Below are 24,920 nucleotides of genomic sequence, written 5' to 3'. Positions count from 1 at the left end.
TCTGTTCTGTCAGCGAGGGCATTTCTTACTGCTTCCCTTGACTCCTCCAATGTAGGCCTCAACCCTGATCACCGCGACTCTGCCTGTTAATAGCAAAGCTTCCTTTAGTTCTTCTATGGCCTCATGGTGGCGTACAGTTCCATTGGCGGTGATCAAGTCTCTTGTCTTCCATACAGAGTAGATGTTGTCTGACATCTTGCAGGCTTCAGTGAGAGCACATACCTCTGCTTCTTTTGCAGACAGGGATGCGGGTAGCAACTGCTCTATCAGCACAGCGTCTTCTGCTATCACCACCATACCCGTGTGGAACAGTCTTTCTTGATCTTCATATCTTGATCCATCTGCAAAGTGGTTATGTCAGGGTTTCCCAAGGGTGTATCTGTCACTGTATCGAATCCAGAGGTTTCCTGCCTCAGTTATGCCAGAGTCGACTACCTCTTCCACTAAGGTGTCAGAGGTGGGACACTCCCCCCTTGGAAGAGGTAGAAGTGTAGCAGGATTTAGGACCACACACTGGGAGATGGTGACATTAACAAAACCTCAAAAAGATTTTTTTCTTTTCGATAGGGGTATAATCAACTGTTTATACCGAACAAACCAACCCCTTCTTTTATATAAAAGTATACATTTTATTCAAACAACAAAGTGCAGGTTCAATCAATGGTGCATAATGTATAGTCAGAGGAGGGTCCTTGGGCATCTTCCCTATTCTTCCCCTTCCTATCAGTGGGGGTCGGCACCCTAATAAATACCGTCGTGGTGCCCCCACTCGAACGTTGACTGACCCTGACTGGTCCTTTGCTAAACACTGTTACGTGCTGCTATCCTTAAGGAAGGGCCTTATAAAGATACAGTGATTTTCACTCATGCCATTCACCATATGATCTTAATTGTATCAGACTGGTCAATAATTCCCCGTCCTTCACCGCCCTTGGCGGTTCTCTGCCCAACGCGTTTCCCCTCCAGGACTTTCAATCAAACGGGGTTCCTCAGGGGCTGTCCAACATTTGGGGTTATTTATATGGTAGACTGCAACAACAATTTGTCTTTATTAGTAAAGGACCCAATCAAAAATTCCACCAAAAAGTTCCAAATATCTCTAAATCCCTTGATTCATTTGTACTCACATTATATCCAAAGCATCAAGGGGTTAAATCCATTCTTCAATGAGGAGTCCTCAATTACTGAAATACATATTCAAAGAAACGTTTCTCTAATATCCCTTTAAATTCTAAAGTATGTTTCCCAATCCTACAAGGTACTCACTTGTGAACAGAGGCTTTGTAAAAACCATAGGCATCTGCCTATGAAGCAGTAATAGGATGACACCTGCTTATTCTGTCCACCCACAGGGTATAATTATTTCTCCAATTTGGAGTCCTTAGTCACTGAAAATACATACATATGCATGGGTTCTCAAATATCCCCTTTGCATCATAAAGACCGAATGTTTCCCCATCAAATAGAGTACTTACTTGTTGGTGTTGCTGTATGATAAAACTGGGCATCTGCCTGTGTGGCAGTAGGTAGTGAATGCCTGATTCTTTTGTACAAATGAATCAAGGGATTTTGAGATATTTGGAACTTTTTGGTGGAATTTTTGATCGGGTCCTTTACTAATAAAGACAAATTGTTGTTGCAGTCTACCATATAAATAACCCCAAATGTTGGACAGCCCCTGAGTAACCTCTGTTTGATTGAAAGTCCTGGAGGGGAAACGCGTTGGGAAGAGAACCGCCGAGGGCGGTGAAGGACGGGCTATTATGCTGGTTTATCTATAATTATGAACTGTGGCATAGCAACATGACTGTATCCTATAGGAATCATAGGCTGACAGAATTTATACCCCAGATGTGATACAAAGTTTTAAAAAGACAATAAAGGGGAATTATTGACCAGTCTGATACAATTAAGATCATAGGGTGTTGATCCAGGGAACTAGTCTGATTGCCGTATGTGGAGTCAGGAAGGAATTTTTTCCCCATTGGAGCTTATTTGACACATTGGGTTTTTTTTTGCCTTCCTCTGGATCAACATGTCAGGCTACGGGTTGAACTAGATGGACTTATAGTCTCCCTTCAACCTTAAAAACTATGAAACTATGAAACTATATGGTGAATGGCATGAGTGAAAATCACTGTATCTTTATAAGGCCCTTCATTAAGGATAGCAGCACGTAACAGTGTTTAGCAAAGGGCCAGTCAGGGTCAGTCACCGTTCGAGTGGGGGCACCACGACGGTATTTATTAGGGTGCCGACCCCCACTGATAGGAAGGGAAGGATAGGGAAGATGCCCAAGGACCCTCCTCTGACTATAAATTATGCACCATTGATTGAATTTTAACCTGCACTTTGTTGTTTGAATAAAATGTATACTTTTATATAAAAGAAGGGGTTGGTTTGTTCGGTATAAACAGTTGATTATACCCCTATCGAAAAGAAAAAAATCTTTTTGAGGTTTTGTTAGTTCTACTGGCATGGCTGGATTTCTATCTGGACCAATTGATGACAACACATGGCTAAAGGATGCCAAGGAAGCATTTTCGGAGCTGTTCTGTGAGGAAGCCCCCACACAGACACAATCCTTGAGATTAATCTTCGCAGATTTACTAATTGATTACAAAGAAAATATAAAATCATGGTGGGAGGTTCAATCCCTTGACAACTACATAAAAAATCGTATAGTCCCCAGGGGACTAAGAATCTCTATTGCACCAGCTCCCAGATCAAGATCAGTGGAGCTCCTGAGGAAGTGGGAGGAAGAATCCATCTCCTCATCACTTAGATTCATAGGGATTTTACTAGAAGAAGAGAAAAAAACTCTACAAAAAACTACTGAAAAATTACAGCAAACCATAGAGACGGCTCTAAAATTTAAAACTGAAGCTGACTTCACAAACGGAAGCAGCTTTAAAAAGATCAGTAGAGCGCTATAGGTTAAGTATAAAAGATAGAATGCACAAGAGATTCACGAGAGATCTCAAGGATTTTAAGCATAGACAAGCCTATAACTTTACGGACAACAGCCGAAGGGTCCCTCCCAGTGATATATCATCTACGGAGGCTGAATCATCAGACTCCGAGAATAGAAATAATAGGAATCAGTGGACTCCCAGAGGACCATCAAGGAGGAGATGGAAAGGAGGCAATGGAAGAGGGAAAGGAGGGGGAGGAAGATACAATCAGGACAGTCATTATGGGGGAACCGATGGTTTTGGTCCATCTGCCTCTGGACAGCCCTCTGCCTTAAGAGTCCCTCCCACCCCTACCACCCCGTCTTTTTTTTTTAAAAAAGAGATATGAGACCCTACGAATTGAGGGAAAGAATCCCCCAGGGAGTGAACAAAACCTGAATGGGACTACTAATGAGAGAATGGCCAGGACACAGGTGATCAACATTTCCAATCATAAACTATCTGAAGTAGAACTATCGGTGTTAAGGGCAGGTTTGGGCTTTGTGCCCACGGTGAGATACGATGCGTTCACGTGGGTGAAAGACCTAAACCTGTTTTTACGGAAACTGAAGTGGAAAAAACACTTTGCAATCACCAACCGGACAAGGTGTCAACAACTTGACATCTCTCCAGATATGATGAATGATTTGGATAATTTGCTAAGCCTAGAGGAGGAAGGGAGTAGAAATATGGGAGAAGGTCCCTTCTCATCCTTAAAAAATAAAAGCACAAAAATGCCACCTCAGGGAGAACAGGATAGTATTGAGATCTTCTGTAAACTAGTAACCATGGACCTCATGAAAATTGACCCCAAATACAACCCAGCCCCGAATAATCTAACTAGACAGGAAAAAGAGGCTTTGGTTGATCTCGAAAGAAATCATGAGATCATTATAAAGCCTTCTGATAAGGGCGGGAACACGGTTATCATGAACAGGGAGAACTATCTACAAATGTGCCTGGCACTCTTATCTGATAGAGAGACCTATGAGGTTCTCAGACAAGATCCCACAGATACTTTCCTTGGTGAACTAAAATCATTGTTGACGAAAGCTAGGGAGAATAAACTCATCTCAAAAGAAGAACTTGATTTTCTCCTACCCAGACACCCTAGGATAGCCACCTTCTATACAGTACCAAAAGTACACAAGGGGTTGGATCCCCTGAGAGGATGTCCTATTGTCTCGGGGATCGACGCTTTGTGTCAAAACAGCAGTACATACATCGATCAGATCCTACGACCCTTTGTGACAGCTCTCCCCTCACACATAAGGGACCTGCTCAGAAGACTAGAAGGGATGATGATAGACAAGGAGGCTATCCTAGTGTCAATTGATGTTGAGTCACTGTATAGCCATATCCCCCACTCCTGCGGCCTCAGAGCCATAAACCATTTCCTTTCATCACGAGGGATTCAGTATGGCCCCCACAATGAATTCATACGAGAGCTCATGGAGTTCATCCTCACCAGAAATTACTTTATATTTAACTCCCGCTTTTTCCACCAGCTCAGGGGCACTGCGATGGGGAGCCCTTGTGTTTCCACATACGCAAACTTGTTCCTGGGCTGGTTGGAGGATACTGTGGTTTTTGGTGAGGAGGAGACAATATGGAGCCCCCAGATTACTTTCTGGGGGCGATATATTGACGACGTGATAATTGTGTGGGCAGGGACCAGGGAGTCGTTTATTTCATTTGTGGAACACCTGAATGTTAACGACTTAGGTATAAAATTAACATACGAGATAAGGGGGGGACAGAATTCCCTTCTTAGATATCTTCATCCAAAAGGATGAAGAGGGACGATTAAGAACTGATGTCTACAGGAAACCCAACAGTACGAATAACCTGCTGCACTGGAAGATTTATCACCCTCCCCCTCTTAAGAGAGGCATACCAAAAGGACAGTTCCTGAGGTTGCGCAGGAACTGTTCTTTGGTTGAGGATTTCGATAAACAATCGAGGTCACTAAAAAACAGGTTCCTTCAGAGGGGATACCCCCTAGATACAATTGAGAGGGCCCACGATCATGCGTGGAAAAGTCAAAGAACAGAACTCTTGATCCCTAGAAAAAGGGAAGGGGAAAATGCCATAACAAGACTAATTGGCACATTTGACGACCAGAACAGCAGAGTTTTTGGGATCCTGAAAAAACACTGGGGGATACTCCGGAGTGATCCGGATATCAGTGAGTCAATTACAGGGACACCCTCAGTGACATATAGAAGGGGCCGCACAGTGGGGGACTATGTGGTACATAGTCTTTACACTCCCCCCCAAAAAACAGGGACATGGTTGGACCAGAGAGGAATAGGTACATATAAATGTGGAAAATGTTCCTTCTGTAAGTTTATTACCCCGTCGAAGGAATTTAGTAGCGTGAGCACAGGCAGGGTATATAAAAACAGGAACTTTGCCAACTGAAAAACAGAAGGGGTAGTGTACCTATGCACATGCTCCTGTCCGCTCAATTATGTTGGCAAAACCAAGAGGCAACTTAGAACGAGGATAAGTGAACATCTAGGAGATATGAGGAATAAAAGGGATACCCCCATCGCCCGACATGTGAATGGCTGCCATGGTGGAGATGTGGGATCCCTTTCATTCAAAGCAATTGAGACAGTGCCAAAGTCAATAAGGAGGGGAGACTGGGACAAAACCATTGTACAAAGGGAAACACGATGGATCTTTTGGCTGCAGTCCATCCATCCAAAGGGGCTTAATGAACAGCTTAGCTTCGTGAGCTTCATATAGGGTTAACATAGGAGAAACCAGCAGACACATTAGGTACCTTCCAAGGGAAGGGGAGTGTTATAAATTAGGGACCGCTATAGGCCCAAACTGTAGTCCTATTTCAGCACTTTACTATATATAATGGAGTGGAGGTCAGACTCGATTATAGATATACTAGAGGCCCGAGATAATCCACCATAGTTCATGTCTTCAAACAATCCCTTCCCACTACAATTCCAAGTATGGGTGTTGTTAACATGTCATAGACATACTATTGGATGGGGGCCCTGGCTCCTCCAGACTAGCGAAATTGATGACCGCTGGTGGGGGTGGAGCTAGTGGATGTCCCTAGCCCTGAGGCCGATAGTCTTTGTTACGGAATATATGTGAATCCCCCTGTTTTTGTCGGGTGATGCGGTGATACTGATATTAAGTTGTCCAGTTCTGGTTGGGCTGGGGGAGTGCCCTCTTGATAGTATGGAATACGTGTCCTTTCTGGGCGGAGGATGCTGGGGGTGATGCAAGGTGCCGCCCCCTGCTGTAACGCTGGGATTTCACCCTGACAGGAGGTGACGTATCGCCACGTTATACAACGAGCATCAGGATAAACCTGGGCCAGAAGTGATGTATTGTGACATCCCCGATTAGTCCAATCGGAGGGGTGAAGTGCCATGAGAGGTCCCACCCACACCATCCCTCTGATGTTTGCTGGGAGGGGAGGTGACGCTTGGCCACCCCCCCATACACGAGATGTAATGGGAGACAACAGGAAATGACGTATCGCAACGTCCTCCTGGAATACAACGCGCAGATTGGAGGTGACGCGATGTGTCATTCAGAGGATCGCAAGAGCCGATTGGATGAGGGGAGGAAAATGATGCCTCCTCAGCCGCTGGGACCGGATATGATGCATAGATGGAGGGATATTTAAACCCCACAAGCGGCCAAAAGAATCAGGCGTTCACTACCTACTGCCACACAGGCAGATGCCCAGCTTTATCATACAGCAACACAAACAAGTAAGTACTCTATTTGATGGGGAAACATTCGGTCTTCATGATGCAAAGGGGATATTTGAGAACCCATGCATATGTATGTATTTTCATTGACTAAGAACTCCACATTGGAGGAATAATTATACCCTGTGGGTGGACATAATAAGCAGGTGTCATCCCAGTACTGCTTCATAGGCAGATGCCTATGGTTTTTACAAAGCCTCTGTTCACAAGTGAGTATCTTGTAGGATTAGGAAACATACTTTAGAATTTAAAGGGATATTAGAGAAATGTTTCTTTGAATATGTATTTCAGTAATTGAGGACTCCTCATTGAAGGACAGATTTAACCCCTTGATGCTTTGGATATAATGTGAGTACAAATGAATCAAGGGATTTAGAGATATTTGGAACTTTTTGGTGGAATTTTTGATTGGGTCCTTTACTAATAAAGACAAATTGTTGTTGCAGTCTACCATATGAATAACCCCAAATGTTGGACAGCCCCTGAGGAACCTCCGTTTGATTGAAAGTCCTGGAGGGGAAACGCGTTGGGCAGAGAACCGCCGAGGGCGGTGAAGGATGGGCTATTATGCTGGTTTATCTATAATTATGAACTGTGGCATAGCAACATGACTGTATCATATAGGAATCATAGGCTGACAGAATTTATACCCCAGATGTGATACAAAGTCTTAAAAAGACAATAAGGGGGAATTATTGACCAGTCTGATACAATTTAGATCATATGGTGAATGGCATGAGTGAAAATCACTGTATCTTTATAAGGCCCTTCATTAAGGATAGCAGCACGTAACAGTGTTTAGCAAAGGGCCAGTCAGGGTCAGTCACCGTTCGAGTGGGGGCACCACGACGGTATTTATTAGGGTGCCGAACCCCACTGATAGGAAGGGAAAGGATAGGGAAGATGCCCAAGGACCCTCCTCTGACTATAAATTATGCACCATTGATTGAATTTTAACCTGCACTTTGTTGTTTGAATAAAATTTATATTTTTATATAAAAGAAGGGGTTGGTTTGTTCGGTATAGACAAGAGATGGTGACATTGTCAGGGAGCATGCAGAAACAGAAGTTCCAGGCGGCAGACAATCCTTCAAGGTGCACGTGTCTAAGGAAGGCATCCACAGTATAATTAATACAAAGGACCGGCACTCCAAATCTTCTGAAATATTTTTGTGAAAAAGGCTCACTATTAGCCGAAACGCGTAATTTACGCCTGTATGACATGATGGAATAAACTACAAAAATATTTCAGAAGATTTGGAGTGCCGGTCCTTTGTATTAATTGTCAGGGAGCAGAGATGACATACGGGCAGTGATCTTCAACTGGTGCTTTAGGTTGGTGTTCAATCTGGCTGAGTAGTATTCAAAGGGCCGCTGTCTTTCTCCATTGCAAACAGGCAGAATGACTTCTGGTAGTCAGGCAGGCTCAGGGCTGGAGATGACATGATGATACTTTTCAGGTGACAGTGAATGCAGCACAGCTGTATGTGGGGTGGTCTTGTAAGTTGCTAGATTCATCTCTATACATTTTGCCACTTGAAAGAGGGTGTCTTGGTCCTTCACTCTGTAATCAGGAGTTCCCAGCTGTAGTTGTTTGCACATGGACTCTCGGAGACCTGATACATAGAACCATACCCAGGTTTGTAAGGAAGAGCATCGGGTGTAAATTGGGGTCCGGAGAACACTGACATTCTGAAAACTAAGATCTCCTAAAACCCCTGGAAAAAAAGAGCAAAAGAGTGTTTGGTAACTAGCAAGCAGGACCCCCCTGACTATATATACACATCTAGAAATAGCGGTGGACCACTACCTGGACGCCTCGTCACCGCCTAAGAAACTAGCTAACCTCAAACAAGAAATAAATCCTGTCTTGCCTCGGAGCATCCCCAAAGAGATAGTTAAAGCCCCCAACATATAAGGATGCCCCCTTCACATAAGGACGAGGATATAAGAAGTAAACAATACACAGTTGGTTAGGATTAGACTTAATCAAAGAGAGACCCTGCTAACTAAGACAGAAAAGGATAGGATAGATCACTGGGTGCTGGCAGCAAAAACCCTGATATATGCCAACTCCTGATAATCAAAACCCCTTAAGGACCACATTATCCTCCACCCACTACATCAGGGAACTCTTATGCAGGACACCAGGCAGGATAATATACAAGCAAGATTATCTCAAAAATAGGCTAAGTAACAACTGCCATAGGCAGAAAAATAGTCCCTGTCCACCAGGACTGAAAATGAGCAGTCTATTGATGTGGTCTAATAAATTGTATACTAGGTACAGCAAAAACAAATATGCAAAAGTGAAGGAACAAGGTTTTTTACAGGACTATCAGCAATGTCCTTTTGTTAAGGTTCCAAGTGCCCCCTCCAAGGAGGTTCATTAATGAGAACACAATGGGGCACAAATGCATATATAACGAAAAAACGTAGTGTGGATCTCAGGTCCCTCCTTTGCAGCCTCTGCTGCATCAGCAATAAACAGAGCAGTGGCTTTGGGTTCTAAGATGGCGGCTGAAAATAAAAAATAGGCAACTGGGTGTCGGCAAGACTAAAATGGCATCAAAAGAGGAACTATGTAGTGACTGGGATAAAACGGCCACAAAAAGAGGAACTAGGTGTTGTCCAAAATGGCATCCAAAGAGGCCGGAGAGGGAGGGACATGGGGCGTGCCATCTACATTCATGAAATATTCCATCTGTCACTGGGAATATGGATTTTTTAGGGACCCCTGTGCTGACCATGTGACTAGGGACCCTGCACTCTCTCTCATCCCGATGGTAGACTTAATTGTGGGCAGGGCCGAGCTTCCAGCGTATTCCTATCTCCTGACAGACCCTGACATAATATCCCCATACCATACCCCACCCCAGGGCTGGGCAAAACACAGAGTGACAGGAATAAATCTACATTCAGGACAGGAAATAATGGGGCTTGCTTACGTGGACACAGTGCTCCACAGACAGTACACAAGTCCAACCTATGGGGACAGCTTATAGGGTGGAGGGTGTTGCTTCCTAATGGGCCTATGCGAGGCTATTTTCACAGACAGGTAGAATACACGTAGTGTAGTTACTAGATTTAGAATTACATTTCTTCAATCCATCACAATCTCTCCTCATCTAATCTCCCCCTTGGGAGAATTCTCCATTTGCTTTTTTTTTTTTCCAACTTCCTCTCACCTTCTGTCACTTACAGATTACTTCATCCTAAACTTGCTGGTCTAATTTTCACTGATCTCTTCAAATAGAAAACTAACACTTCTCTTTTTTTTCAATTTCATCATTTCTCAAGTCTTTCTGCACCAGAAACTGCATACATTTTATATATATTCTAGATTCTATCTCAGCGCGCAACAATAACACAATACAACAGGTTCATCTATCGCTGCTCCAGCGTAAATGTCTAGTCTGAAAACTTTTGCTTCCAGGAAGAATCAGAGCACATGCCCAACCAGTATCATGTGGGTGATAAGAAATTACTCTCACCCTCACTATACGCTAGCTGTACATTGATATTACAAGAACTACTGAAATCTGTTCACACTACATACACCTCATGATGACGGTCCATCCAAAACTCAGTAACTTGATTAAAGTCAATATTAAGGATTCTCCTAATGCAATGTTATCTATCTCCTACCTAGGATCGTGAGGAACAGCATTCCACTGAGTTACAGCCAGGGCTCATTACCATCAGCTCGGTACTCAGCAAAAACTTACCAGGTTACCGTCAGGGCTCCTACCATAACACTGTACCTGGACCTCGAAAACTCCCCTTTCAAATCTTCTCACCAGGGAAGACCGGGATTCGAGATCTTATCAATTACTGATTATCGATCGGCCACTTCACACATAGATGTATTTTGCAGTCTACTTACTGCCACACGAACAGTTAGATTCTACAAAGTATAAGTTCCTGTTTTTTCACACAGCTGCTCAGAACTTCCTCTCTTCAGAAGTAACACAGAAGTAACTCTGCTTGCTGGGTATAGTAAACTCATAACTTGCTTTCTCTTCTCAAAGCAATGACTCTGCAATTTTTCCAGACAATCAAAAGATGAACCAACACAAAAATTGACATAAGAATGAAGACACTAGATATAACATGCAGCTGTCTGAACTTGCCTGCATTACACACTTACACATATAACCATATAACCTGTATCATAACAGAAGTCAGCGTATATAACAACTTCCTCATTCTGCTCTAACACTAACTCAAGAAAAACAAAACTCAGAACATCTGCTTTTTCATAGTACAAACAAGACACACATTACATTTACCTTAATACAGATGGATTAAAGGGTGCTTTACATGCTGCGACATCGCTAACGATATATCGTCAGGGTCACGTCGTTAGTGATGCACATCCGGCGACGTTAGCGACATCGCAGCGTGTGACACCAAGGAACGACGATCAACGATCGCAAAAACGTCAAAAATTGTTGATCGTTGAAACGTCGCTCCTTTCCTTAATATCGTTGCTGCTGCAGGTACGATGTTGTTCGCCATTCCTGCAGCACCACACATCGCTACGTGTGACACCGCAGGAACGATGAACATCTCCTTACCTGTGTCCACCGGAAAAGAAGGAAGGAAGGAGGTGGGCGGGATCTTCTGCCCGCTCATCTTCGCCCCTCCGCTTCTATTGGACAGCTGCCTGTGACGTCGCTGTGACGCCGCACGAACCGCCCCCTTAGAAAGGAGGCGGTTCGCCGGCCAGAACGTTGTCGCAGGGAAGGTAAATCCATGTGACGAGTGTAAGCGATGTTGTGCGCCACGGGCAGCGATTTTCCCGTGTCGCACAACCGACGGAGGCGGGTACGCTCGCTAGCGATATCGATACCGATATCGCAGCATGTAAAGTACCCTTTAGAGTAGGGATGATCGAATACCCTATCATTGGATTTGATGAAAATCCGGCGAATACCTCACCGCTATTCGAGTATTTGCGAATATTCGACCCCCAATGTATGTCTATGGGAAACCAGAATAATTTTACGTCGGACCTAACGGTGACCTGTGGTGACTGAGGAAAAGGCTATAATAGATAGGAAAAGGCTGAAACAGTATGGACACAGCCTGTAGAAGGTGCCTGACTGCATTTCTGGAGTCTTTGAAGAATGTGCTCAGAACAGCATGCGGCGTTTACGTAGTCGCCAGAACAGCTCTCAAACCAAAGTAAAAGAAAGGAAATTGCTAAGAAACAGTTTCTAGTGCCTATTCACTGTAATGTAAAATGTCAAATCAAGCCCCGACCTCCAAAAAAACCCCAACTTTAGCATATGTTAACACATTTTGTTTTTTACAGTTTTCCTTCTTTTTTGATTAGAAAGGGCTGTAACTTATACATTATATTGGTGTCTGTCTCACACCTCCTATTTTGTGACATATTTGACAGAACTTCAAAAGGTCAGCTACAATGTGCCTGTTGGGATGTTAACCTTGTCCTCCACTAGCATCACCAGCTCCTGTGGCCCTCTAAGGGCCACTGGCTGTCCTCAAATCTCAGACTTCTTAGGGCTCTCAGGTGGGCCCTGTAACATACATTGGGGAAGGATGGCAGTCATTTGTAGTTTTCTGCGTCCCCTATATCATTAGAGTGAAAGTTGGAATACATACTTCATAACACTTTACAGTGCTATTGCCAATGTGGCCATTTGGGTGTTGGCCTTGCCCTCCTACTCCTCCTCCTCCTCCACCAACACCACTGGCTCCAGTGGCCCTCTATTCAGATGTAGAACGGGCCACTGGCTGTCCTCAAATCTCAGACTTCTTAGGGCTCTCAGGTGGGCCCTGTAGCATACATTGGGGAGCGATGGCAGTCATTTGTAGTTTTCTGCATCCCCTATATCATTAGTGTAAAAGTTGGAATACGTATTCTATATCACTTTACAGAGCTATTGCCAATGTGGCCATTTGGGTTTTGGCCATGCCCTCCTCCTCCTCCACCAACACCACCGGCTAAAGTGGCCCTCTATTCAATTTCTATTCAAATGATTCAGTAATGTATGTTTTATGGACAAATGAACGCCACACTGGGACATCAAAGCTAATATCGTTGATGATGATTGCATCTGACCAAAAGCAGGTTGGGAGCAGGAGGCATCATTGTCTGCTTCGTAGACCGCAGTTTGTGAAGCATGCAGCACCGTGTAAGTGGCGTTTTTTTCACTCTGGAACTCGGGCTTAATTCCACTAGCCAGCACCGAGGATTTAAAAAAATTCAGTTTCCCCAGGTGGGAATGGTTCAAACACTATGTAGCACAGCATCAGAAGGTACTCCCAACAGCTCCCAACAGTTTTTTTTTTAAAAAAAAAATTGGTAGGATAATCAACAGGGCATAATATGCCAAGGAGTTTAATAAATTCAGTTTCCCCAGGGAATTATGATTCAGACACCATGTAGCACAGCATCAGAAGGTACTCCCAATAGCTCTCGACAGCTGTTTTTTAAAAAAAATTGGTAGGATATGCAACAGAGCATAACATGCCAAGGAGCTAAAAAAAAAAATCTGATTTCGCAGGGGGCATGTGTAACACACCGTGGAGCACAGAAGCAATAAAGAAAACAAATAGAGACTGCCTGACCAATTGTTATAGACAGTGTAGCCTTGACAGTGGTTGTGCCAGTGCATAATGTACATAGGCTTGAAAAATATTGCCCTGGGTGATTGGGCCAAACAATTACATCGCAGCAGCATAACAAGTCACATTAGTCATGCGGTATCATTAGATGATAGAAGACAAAATAGTCTTGAATGAGAAACAATGGAACTTATTTGAACTTAACAAATACAAATTTTAGGGCTACATTTATTATTGGGTCTTGTTAACAGGCGGCCTGAGAAACTCTGGGGCAATCTATCTATGGTTCATTTTGATCATCGTCAAACTGTCTGCACTTTCCATGGATAGTTGTGTGTGAATATCTGTTAATATTGACCCTGCTGAGCTGAAAACACGCTCAGACAACACACTCGCAGCAAGGCAAGCTACCACTTTCAAAGCGTATAAGGCGAGGGCTGCCCAACTGTTGATCTTGGAAACCCAATAGTTAAAGGGAACTGTAGACTCTGAAAGCACGCTAATACGGTCACCTACATAGTCCCATCTTACTTAACTGTTCCCTCCTTGTTAAAGCTCCCCCAACCGGTATCTGATTTGCAGTTGACGGTTTGTGGAAAATGGACCAGTTTTGGCACATTAGTCCACCGCCTGTGTTGCTCCTACTATGCATAGCCCTATCTTGTAATCCTGTTGCATGATATGACACGCTACCTCTGATGCCAGCATGATCGGAGGGTAATCGTTTCATCAACTGTTCCACTACAGCCCTCTTGAATGTTTCCGTAGTACAATCCTTATTTGCCTCGACAAGTAGCAAAGCAAATTTATCTTTGTAGCGTGGATCAAGGAAGGTACATAACCATTATTTATTGTCTGCCAAAATGTGGACTAGCCGACAGTCATGAGAAAGGCAGTGTGACATGAACTATACTATGTGTCCCAGACTCCGAACTGTAAACCTTTGTGCTAAGAAATGAATACATTCTGTCTCCTTAAACCTCCTCTCCTCCTCAGTCTCTCTGTCCTCCTCCTGCTCTTCCTTAGGCCATCTATGCTGGACAGCCCTAAAGCTTGGGTTGTCAATCCCTTGGTTACCAACTTTAAAGCATTCCTGTTTTTCATCATCCTCCTCATCCTCCTGATGCTGACCAAAGGTGGCCTGAGCCTGCTGGCCGAGGTTGTGCGGATTACTAGCACCCATTGTGAAATCTGGATCTACAGACACCTCGAGTGCATTAACACTTTGGTCAGTCAGACCATCCAGAGAGTGTTTCAATAAACAAATCAGTGGAATGGTAATGCTGATAACAGCATCATCACTGCTCACAATGTTGGTACAGTAATCAAAATTCTCCAAGACCTGACAAATGTCTGCAGTCCACACCCACTCTGCAGTACTTATGTCTAGCAGCTGCGTCTGACAAGCATGTTCCAGCTGGAATTGGGATACTGCCCTCTGCTGCTCATGGATACTGGCCAACATATGATAGGTTGAATTCCATTAGTCTGTGACGAGGCAAGTGTAAGCGCTGCTGCAGCGCTACCAGGCCAGCAAAAGAGGGAGATGACTTGCGGAAATGGGCGCTAATACGTCATACCTTGGTAAGTAGGTCTGGTATCCCAGGGTATTTCTTCAGAAAGTGCTGAACTACTACATTTACAACGTGGGCCATACAAGGAACGTGTACAAGCTTTCCAAGCTTTAAAGCCGCCACCAGACTACGACCATTATCGCACATTACCATCTCTGGACGGAGGTCCGACGGCGCGAGCCGCTCGTCTGTCTGCTCAGTTATTTCCTTTAAAAGCTCAGGTGCCGTGTGCTATTTGTCATTGATACAGATGAGCTTCAGTAGAGCGTGTTGCCGCTTAGCCGAGGCAGTGCTGCAGAGATCCCACCTGGGGAATGATGTCGACGGTTAGACACCGGCGGATGTTGAGCAGGATGCACAGGAGCCAGATGAAGAGTAGGAGGAGGAGGGAGTTGTTGCTGTGTAGGAGGCTACTGAAACTGTGATTGAAGTGGGCCCTGTTATTCTTGGTATGGGAACTATATGGGATGTTGCCAGCTCAGACTCTGTACCAGCCGCCACCAGGTTCACCCAGTGTGCCATCAGTGAGCTGTAGCCTCCCTGTCTACTTCCGCTTGTCCACGTGTCTGTGGTTAAGTGGACCTTCCCTGTTATGGCGTTGGTGAGAGACCGTTTGTTGTTTACGGACACGTGATTGTGGAGCACGGGGACGGCACAATGAGAAAAATAGTGGTGGCTGGCTAGGCACAGAGTACCGATGTTCTAACACCGCCAAAAGGTCGCAGAAAGCCTCTGTTCCCACAAGCCGATACGGCAACATCTCAAGGGCTATCAATCGTGCAATGTGTGCAGTTATGGTTTCTGCCCTTGGGTGCGTAACGGGGTATTTTCGCTTCTTTTCAAAGGCCTGTGGTAAGGACAACTGAACGGAATGCTGGGACATCAAAGCTGATATCGTTGATGATTGAGTTTGGCCAACATCAGGTTGGGAGAAGGAGGCATCAGCGTCACCTTCTTGCATACCAGTTTGGGAAGCAGGCAGCCCAGGGGAAGTGGCAGAGTTTTGAGTCTGGAAATCGTGTTTTTCACCTAGAGCTGTCAACCACCTAGTGGTGTGCTTGGCTAACCTATGGTTTTTCATGCTGGAGGTGCCCAAACTGGAAGTATTTCTGCCTCTGCTAAGCTTGGTTTGACAGATTTGACAAATGGCAACCGTTTGGTCCGAAGGACTCTTGGAAAAAAACCTCCCACACAATCGCACCACGGACCCTTGGACTCTGAGATGGCTTAGATGGTGCACGGACCCTTGAACTCTGAGATGGCACAGGTGGTGACACACAGACAGAAAGACACAGACAGAAAGAGAGATACACAGACAGAAAGAGAAACACACAGACAGAAAGAAAGACACATGGACAGAAAGAGAGACACACGGACAGAAAGAGATGCACACACCAAAAGATGCGCGCACACACACACAGACAGACAGAAAGACGCACACACAAATAGATGCACACAAAGAAAGAGAGGCACACAGAAAGAGAGACACACAGACAGAAAGAGAGACACACTGACAGAATAAGAGACACACTGACAGAATGAGAGACACACAGACAGAAAGAGAGACACACTGACAGAAAGAGAGACACACTGACAGAAAGAGAGACACACACACAGAAAGAGAGACACACAAAAAGAGAGACAGACAGAAAGAGAGACACCCTGACAGAAAGAGAGACACCCTGACAGAAAGAGAGATGCACACACCAAAAGATGCGCACCCCAAAAGATGCAGACAGAAAGAGAGACACCCTGACAAAAAGAGAGACACCCTGACAGAAAGACATGCACCCTGACAGAAAGAGAGACACCCGGACAGAAAGAGAGACACCCAGACAGAAAGAGAGACACACTGACAGAAAGAGAGACACACTGACAGAAAGAGAGACACACACACCAAAAGAAGCGCACACACACAAACAAAAACACACAGGAATTATTTGGATGTTTGAGGTAATATATTGGCGGTTTTGACAGTTACCCAGGATGTTTATCAGGTGGCCTATATGAACCAATCATAGGTATGCTTCTATTTTGTTACAGATCAAGGAGCTTTTATTGGCTGCTATAGGCAATGAAGTAAATGTTTAGTATAAGGCTATGTTCACACACTGCGTTTTTTACCTGCGTTTTGGGTCCGTTTTTGCTGCAGAAATTTCTTGAGAAATTCTTGTAACCTTTCTGCAGACATTCCCCAGCAAAACCTATGGCAAAAAAAATTAGCTGTGCACACACTGCGTTTTTTTCTTAAGAAAATTCTTTCAGTAGATTTTCTTAAGAAAAAGAATGAGCATGTCACTTCTTTTCTGCAGCTAACTGCGTTTTTTGCCATAGATAATTGGCACAATAACGCAGGGAGCAACCAGCGGTAAAAACGCACCAAAAACGGACCGAAAACGCACCAAAAACGCACCGAAAACGCACCGAAAACGCAGGTGCGTTTTTGGTGCGTTTTTTAACACAGATGCACTCTTAAGAAATTTCTTAAGAAAAATCATTTTTCTAGTGTTAACATAGCCTAAGACAGCTTTTGTGAGAGTTAATATGATTTCGGTGGTGACACTTAACTAATGCTGTTGTTAGAAGCTGATATAAGTCACATGACCTTACTTGTATACTAATTGTCTGGGGTTTTATGAGGCAATATATTGGCTGTTTTGAAGTTAGTCTGGATATTTATTAGGTGGCCTATAGCAAGCAATCACAGCTCTGCTTCTTTTTTTGCTACAGATCATTAATAGGAGCTCTGATTGATTGCTATAGGCAAGGAAGGATATTCTTAGTATAAAAGTTAATGAGTCAGTTAATATGATTTCGGTGGTCAGTAGGAGTGGGAGAGAGACAGAGAGAGGGAGTGGGGGAGAGAGACAGAGAGAAGGTGAGTGGGAGAGTGACTTAATTACTATCCCGAGCAATGCTGGGTACTACAGCTAATATTATTATACTTTTTCAAATATATTCTAAACTAGCTGTAGGACCCAGCATTGCCCAGGATAATAACTAAGTGTCTCGCTGTCTTCCACTCTCCCATTCTTGCTCTTTAGCTCTCCCTCTCACCCAGTCTGCCACTCTCCCTCTCACCCAGTCTGCCACTCTCCCTCTCACCCACTCTGCCACTCTCCAACTCTCCCAGTCTGCCACTCTGCAACTCTCCCACTCTCCCTCCCACCCACTCTCCCTCTCACCCACTCTCCCTCTCACCCACTCTCTCTCTCACCCACTCATATTCAAATATGCTTTATTGGCAGGACCAAAATAGTGTTGCCAAAGCAAGAGAAATACAGTTAGTGTGGTGGGAGGGGAACAGGGTTATGGGGAGTTGGGGGCACAATTTGGGCTCTGAATGTCTTTCTGGGAGTCTTATATTCCTCTCATCTTATGACAAGTGGTGACATATTGGGCAGCGATCTCCATTAATTCCTCTTCCCCCAGTAGGATGCGGAGTTTCATCTCCTCGTCCATGGACGGGAAGTCTAGAATATGACTGGAGAGTGCTGAGCATTTGTTACAGTGCAGAATAAAATGCGCCTTGTCCTTCAGAGACCCCTGCTGGTAGTGGTGGCACAGTCTGTTCTCCCGTGGCTTATATGTCTGTTGGTGCCGCCCTGTTTCCACCTCTAGGCTGTGGACACTCAGTCTGTACAGGTTCAGGGTCTGCCTGTCTATGGAGTGGCGTACCCTCTCCAGATATGGGGCCAGAGTGTAGTACTCTACCTCTTACCCCCTCTACCTCTCACCCACTCTTCCTCTCACCCACTCTTCCTCTCACACACTTCCTCTCACCCACTCTTTTTCTCACCCACTGTTCCTCTCACCCACTGTTCCTCTCCCCCACTGTTCCTCTCCCCCACTGTTCCTCTCCCCCACTGTTCCTCTCCCCCACTGTTCCTCTCCCCTACTGTTTCTCTCACCCACTGTTTCTCTCACCCCCTGTTTCTCTCACCCCCTGTTTCTCTCACCCCCTGTTTCTCTCACCCCCTGTTCCTCTCACCCCCTGTTCCTCTCACCCACTGTTTCTCTCACCCACTGTTTCTCTCACCCACTTTTCCTCCCCCCCACTTTTCCTCTCACCCACTCTTACCCTCTGTCTGTCTCCCTCCTCTCTTTTTGTCTCTCTGTCTCTCTCTCCTCTGAAATCAAATTTACTCACACATAAGCTGTCTTATATGTAGAATGTCCTTCGATGCCTAGTGCAACCAATCTGAGCTCCTATTAATGACCTGTAGCAAAATGGAAGCAGAGCTGTGATTGGTTGCTATAGGCCACCTGATAAATATTTAGGTTAACTATGAAAACAATCAATATTTTACCACAAACATCCAGTTTCTGTGTCTTTCTGTGGGTGTCTCGCTATGTGTGTGTCTTTTTCTTTCTATATGTCTCTCTCTTTCTATGTGTCTCTTTCTTTCTATGTGTCTCTGTCTTTCTATGTGTTGCTTTCCTTTTTGTGTCTTTTTCTTTTTATGGGTCTCTTTATTTTTATGGGTTATGTCATTGTGTCTTTCTTTTTATGTGTCTCATTCTACTGGCCAGGAGTGGCATAACGTCACCCAAAAGCAGTGTGAAATACTAGTGGAAAGCATGCCAAGACGCATGAAAGATGTGATTAAAAATCATGGTTATCCCACAAAATATTGATTTGTTAACTGTTCCTGATTTAAAACATTAGTATTGTTGTTTCTAAATGATTATGAACTTGTTTTCTTGGCATTATTTGAGGTCTGATAGCAATGTGCATTTTTTTGTTATTTTGACCATTTCTAATTTTCAGAAAATAAATACAAAATGTATTGCTTGGAAATTTGGAGACGTCAGTAGTTTATAGAATAAAAGAACCATTTACATCTTACTGAAAAATATACCTATAAAAAGAAAAATCAGAAAAACTGAAAATTTTGCAGTGGTTTCTTAATTTTTGCTAGAGCTGTACATGACTCTGCTACATGATCATAGAACTATATGACTCTGCTAAATGCACATATATACATGCACACTACATGTACATATAGACAAACACAGCCCTGCTACATGCACAGTACATGCACACATAGACAAACAGCCCTGCTACATGCAAACTACATGCACATAGACAATTACAGCTCACCTACATCCACACTACATGCATCTATAGACACAGCTCTTCCACATGCACAATACATGCACAGATAATCACGCAGCTCTGTGCATGCACATATAGACACACACAGCTCTTCTACATGCGCAGAGCATGCACCTATAGACACACACAGCTCTACTACACACACTACATGCACATATGGACACACACAGCTCTTCCACAGGCACATTTACTGACATACACTATACATTACCACATCTTGAAGTTCCTGATCAGTACTGAGCAGAAGAGGAGCCACTGGGACATGCACTGAGGTTGCAGCAGTTGAACATCTGCAGGACCTTCCAACTCACCTTTCTGGTCATGTAATCAGGTACATGATCAGTCACAGGTTCTGAAATTCCTAGTGCAGAAGGTCCTTAAACTGTTCAGTTCCTGCAGCTTCCATTTAGCTCCTTGAAAGCTTTCTTTCCTGCTTTGCACTGATCACATAGATCAGTGCAGAGCAGGAGGAGAGAGAGCAGATCTCTGTGAGCATGCAGGGCCCTCCTCCTCTGCTTCTGTTCACCAGGCTCCATACACCTGTAAGGGTCGTAATGCCCTGATAGAGGCCCTGGCCAGACCACCCCCTTTTAAGGATCTGTTGCTTTTGTTTCCTATAATAAAGGTGTATCTTATGAGTTCAGCTTGGGGTACTTAAATGTAACATCAGAAAAATGGAGCCAGCACGATTTTTAAACTGTACTTATTAATAAATGGAGATTTTTGGCAAAACATTGCAATCTTTTGAGCTACCCCGCCACGTCACGGCAAATCTCAAGGGGCAGTCCTACACTAATATTTTATTTTATCTGAAGGATGCCATGCAGCCTCACACATTTAAAAGCAGAACTATTTGAAACAGCACTTACCTGATGCTTTACAATCCCGTACCTGTGACTAAAGCCTGCTTTACACGCTGCAATATATGTTACAATGTGTCGGTGGGGTCACATCGTAAGTGACGCACATCCGGCATCGTAAGGTACATTGCAGTGTGTGACAGGTACGTGCGATTGCGATTGAACGGTAAAACGTTCATCGCATACACATCGTACCTTTCTCTAGAATTGCACGTCAGATTGTTCATCGTACCCGGGGTAGCACACATCTCAGTGTGTGACAGCCCGGGAACGATGAACAGATCTTACCAGCGTCCTGCAGCTCCCGGCCCACAATGCGGAAGGAAGGAGGTGGACGGGATGTTTACGTCCCACTCAGCTCCGCCCCTCCGCTTCTATTGGCCGGCTGTCGCATGACGTCGATGTGACGCCGAACTTCCCTCCCACTCCAGGAAGTGGATGTTCGCCGCCCACATCGAGGTCGTATGGAAGGTAAGTACGTGTGACGGGGGTTAATCGTATGTGCGGCACGTTCAACAAATTGAATGTGCCACACATACGATATTGTATGCGAAATTGCAACGTGTAAAGCAGGCTTAAGTCACAGCTGTGGACGGGACGGGACAGGCCCAGGCAAGTGCTGCTTGGATTAAATAGCCTGTGGACAGGATTGATGGCTGAGTGTGAACAGTCACCACTTGACAAAATCAGACAGAACGACCAAAATAGGGTGCACGGCTTGGTGGAGGCTAACCACCTGCCAATACAAAAATCAGAAAAAATGCCTCTATTCCCTGATAGAGGCCCTGGCCGGACTACCCCCTTTTAAGGATGTGTTGCTTTTGTTTCCTATAATAAAGATGTATCTTATCAGTTCAGCTTGGGGTACTTAAATGTAACAGCAGAACTGTACATGAAAATGATCTGCAGTGTCCGTGACAATCTGAAACAAATCGCAACATTCTAGAAAAGCTTAAAATTACTCTCATAATGCTTGAATGAACAGTGCTTAGGTTAGAAATAATGAGCATTAGCACAAATTGAATATTTTTATTCATATTGCTTTTCATCTTAATTATTTTTCCCCTTTTTCATAGGTGTGTTCAGAGCAATATTGTGCTCCTTACACAGGCATTTCGAAGAAAATTTGTGATACCAGATTTTATGTCTTTTACATCACACATTGATGAACTTTTTGAAAGTGCCAAGAAATTATCAGGAGGAAAGGTACTGAATCTATTTTCTCAACATTTTTTTTTTCACTTTATTATGTAAATATGTCAGTGTTGCAGTTCATGTAATTTTTTTTTAACAATAACTGTTAAATTACTGATTTTCTACTTTATTCACACTTGCCAGGTATTTCATTCACTAGAAACAAGCAAATCATGATCATAATTGTCCCACCTAAAAAGATTTTAGAGAGGTACATAAGTATTTATTTACTCTAAGGTTGACAGTCCTGAGTCAGGGGTGGCTAGAGAGTCTTACAGGTTTACCCAACATAGGGACCTGATATCAGCTGAAGTGAACAACAGTATGACTGATTGTCACATGGCAGCTCCAGAAATAGGTGGTGGATTGTTGGTCCAAGGTGCTAGGGGGAGTGACTGTGACTCTACTAGGGTAGAAAGTGAGTGCAGTAAGGAAGGGCCACACAAAGAGGGAAGAACCTCCTTCCGTCACCAGAAATGCAAGGGCCATAAAAAAGGAAAACAAGCTGCACCATCGGAATGTGCAGAGAAGGTCTACAGCCTTGCTTAAGAAGTCTTGTTGTCGATGGCAACTGCTGATCTAGACCAAGACTTTGATGTGCTGCAAGAGAGAAAGGACCAGAAAGAGGAAGGGGTGCTGGTGTTTTCCTCAAGGTTGGAACGTAAAACTGATGACTGGTCAGTATTGATGAGTGAGTGTATTCGTTACTATTCGCTATTCGCAGAATAGTACGGTACTCGGGCTATTCGTTATATAGCGAGTAACTGTGTATTCACCTCGCTATATTCGGATGTTCCGCCCTGCCGTTTTGGTGCCTGATTTGCAGCCAATAAAGATGCTGGGCTTTTTAACCAATTACAATAATGCCACAGCCATCTTTGTTGTGGCGTTACTGTGATTGGCTGGCCGCTCAGCGTCAAAGGGTCTATAAAAGACCTTCCGCCGCTATTTGGTGCATACTATGTCTGGAGCCAGCTCTGTATCAGCATACGGATAGAGCGAGCAGTTGCTAGGGAGAGTGTAGGCCTCTTAATAACACAAAAAGCTCTTTTCAGGGCTGCTAGCTGCATAGGTCAGTGTAGCATTCAGAGGGACAGATTTCCCAGTAGGGAAGTGTTTAAAGCAGTGTGTGTCACTACCTCCATAGTACCCTCCAACAACCAGAATACAATCGGTCTTTTAAGAGCTGATAGCACTGAATAAAGTCACAGCAGAGAGCCACAATATTTAGAGGTTCACAGCTTGCCTTGTGGCATCCAGATCACCCACTTTAATACGTTGCTAGAGGCTTTTGCAAATAATTACAAAGCAGGACTCTAGCAATCAGTGCTGCCTGATACACTAAACCATCGTTCCTGTTTCCACAATAGTTAAGGTTTCACAGCCTGACTTGTGCTGTCCGTCCACAGCAAGCCACATTCACACGTTGCTAGAGGCCTTTGCAAATAGTTACAAAGCTGTACTCTAGTATTTATTGCTACCTGATACAGTAAAGCACCGTTCCTGTTTCCACAATATTTAGGGTTTCACAGCCTGACCTGTGCCATCTGTCCACAGCAAGTCACATTCATACATTGCTAGTGGTCTTTGCAAATACAAAGCAGGACTCTACCATTTTGTGCTGCCTGGTACAAAGTATTCACTTGTACTTTGTCCTCAATATTTTTTGGGTCAAAGTTTGCTTTGCTTGGGCTATCAACATCTGCAAATATGTCAGCAAAACCCAAAATGACAAAAAAAGCAGTTGTTAAGGGACATGTGCATGGTGTTGTCAGTGGTGGGCGACAAGGCACTGAGTCTGTGTCTGGTCAGAAGACGCTTGATGCATCCACTATGTTCCTTGCCAAATTTCCCAGTCTGGAATGTAAATGTGTATGGAAGCCAGAAGAGCGAGAGCAGATTCTGTCTTGAATGGCAGACAAGGCCTCTTGGCATTTGTCAAGCAGCAACCAATCTTCCACGACCACACAGTCTACTGTGGATACACAGAAGGCCGGCCCATCGAATCCTCAACCTGGCCCTCCTTCCTCCTCCCATCATCAGTCACAGGACACATATGACCTCAAGCTTGGCCACTCTGAGGATCTTTTTTGTATGTACCCATTGGTTGGCTCTGGCCTCTCGCCGTGCAGCATGGAAGAGAAACGTGAGGAGGTGGCATGCGTCGATGCGCAAGTACCTGAGGACCTACGGCCAGAAGAAAACCATTTTGAGGAACCGGATTTACTTTCTCCAAAGGTGGAGGCTGATGATGATGAGATACAGTTGCCATCAGGTCAGCCTACAATCTCAAGTGGGAAGGAGGAAGAGATGGAAGACCAGGTGGTCGATGATGAGTCCACTGATCCAACCTGGACCGTTGACATGCATAGCCAGCACAGCAACACAGAGGAAGATGGATATGTAGCACCAACACAGGCACCAAGGGGTAGTGGTTTGCACAGAGTGAGAACTGGGTCAACTGTTCCCAAGAGCACCCCCACTGTGGCCCAAATCAGGGTAAGGGGGCGTTCAGCCGCTGTCTGGAAGTTTTTTTCTGAAAGTCCTTCACAGAAAAACATTGTAGTCTGTAGCATCTGCTATACAAAGTTGAGCAGAGGCCAGGGCAAAGGCAACCTGAGCACCACCAGTATGCAGAACCACATGGCAGTCAAGCATCCCACTAGGTGGTCAGAACACCAGGGTACCAAATTTGAGTCTGCAGGTCAAACCACTGCCATATCGCCTGTGCTACTTCCTTCACAATCTGCTGTCCAGGAAGCATGCATTCATACATCCTGCCCACAAGGTGCAATTGCACAGACACAGCAAACATCAACCACATCTACTTCCTTGTCCCAGAGAAGTGTCCAGTTGTCCATGCCTGAGAT

At 44.5% G+C, this 24,920-nt stretch overlaps 1 protein-coding gene across 3 annotated transcripts in view; it reads left to right on the top strand.

Annotated features, from left to right (window-relative positions):
• Window positions 1-24,920, top strand: part of LOC142245214 (glutaminase kidney isoform, mitochondrial-like) — a 1,837,395-nt gene that overhangs the window by 461,611 nt on the left and 1,350,864 nt on the right. For all 3 annotated transcript variants that reach the window (XM_075317734.1, XM_075317731.1, XM_075317733.1), the window contains exon 4: window positions 21,933-22,062. In XM_075317734.1, coding sequence (XP_075173849.1) covers window positions 21,933-22,062 — 130 coding nt within the window. The remainder of the gene's footprint in view (window positions 1-21,932; window positions 22,063-24,920) is intronic.

Source organism: Anomaloglossus baeobatrachus, chromosome 7 (assembly GCF_048569485.1).
Source record: "Anomaloglossus baeobatrachus isolate aAnoBae1 chromosome 7, aAnoBae1.hap1, whole genome shotgun sequence".
NCBI classification, from domain to species: domain Eukaryota; kingdom Metazoa; phylum Chordata; class Amphibia; order Anura; family Aromobatidae; genus Anomaloglossus; species Anomaloglossus baeobatrachus.
The sequence above is the reverse complement of the archived record's forward strand: the minus strand, read 5'-3'. Positions and strand labels throughout refer to the sequence as shown.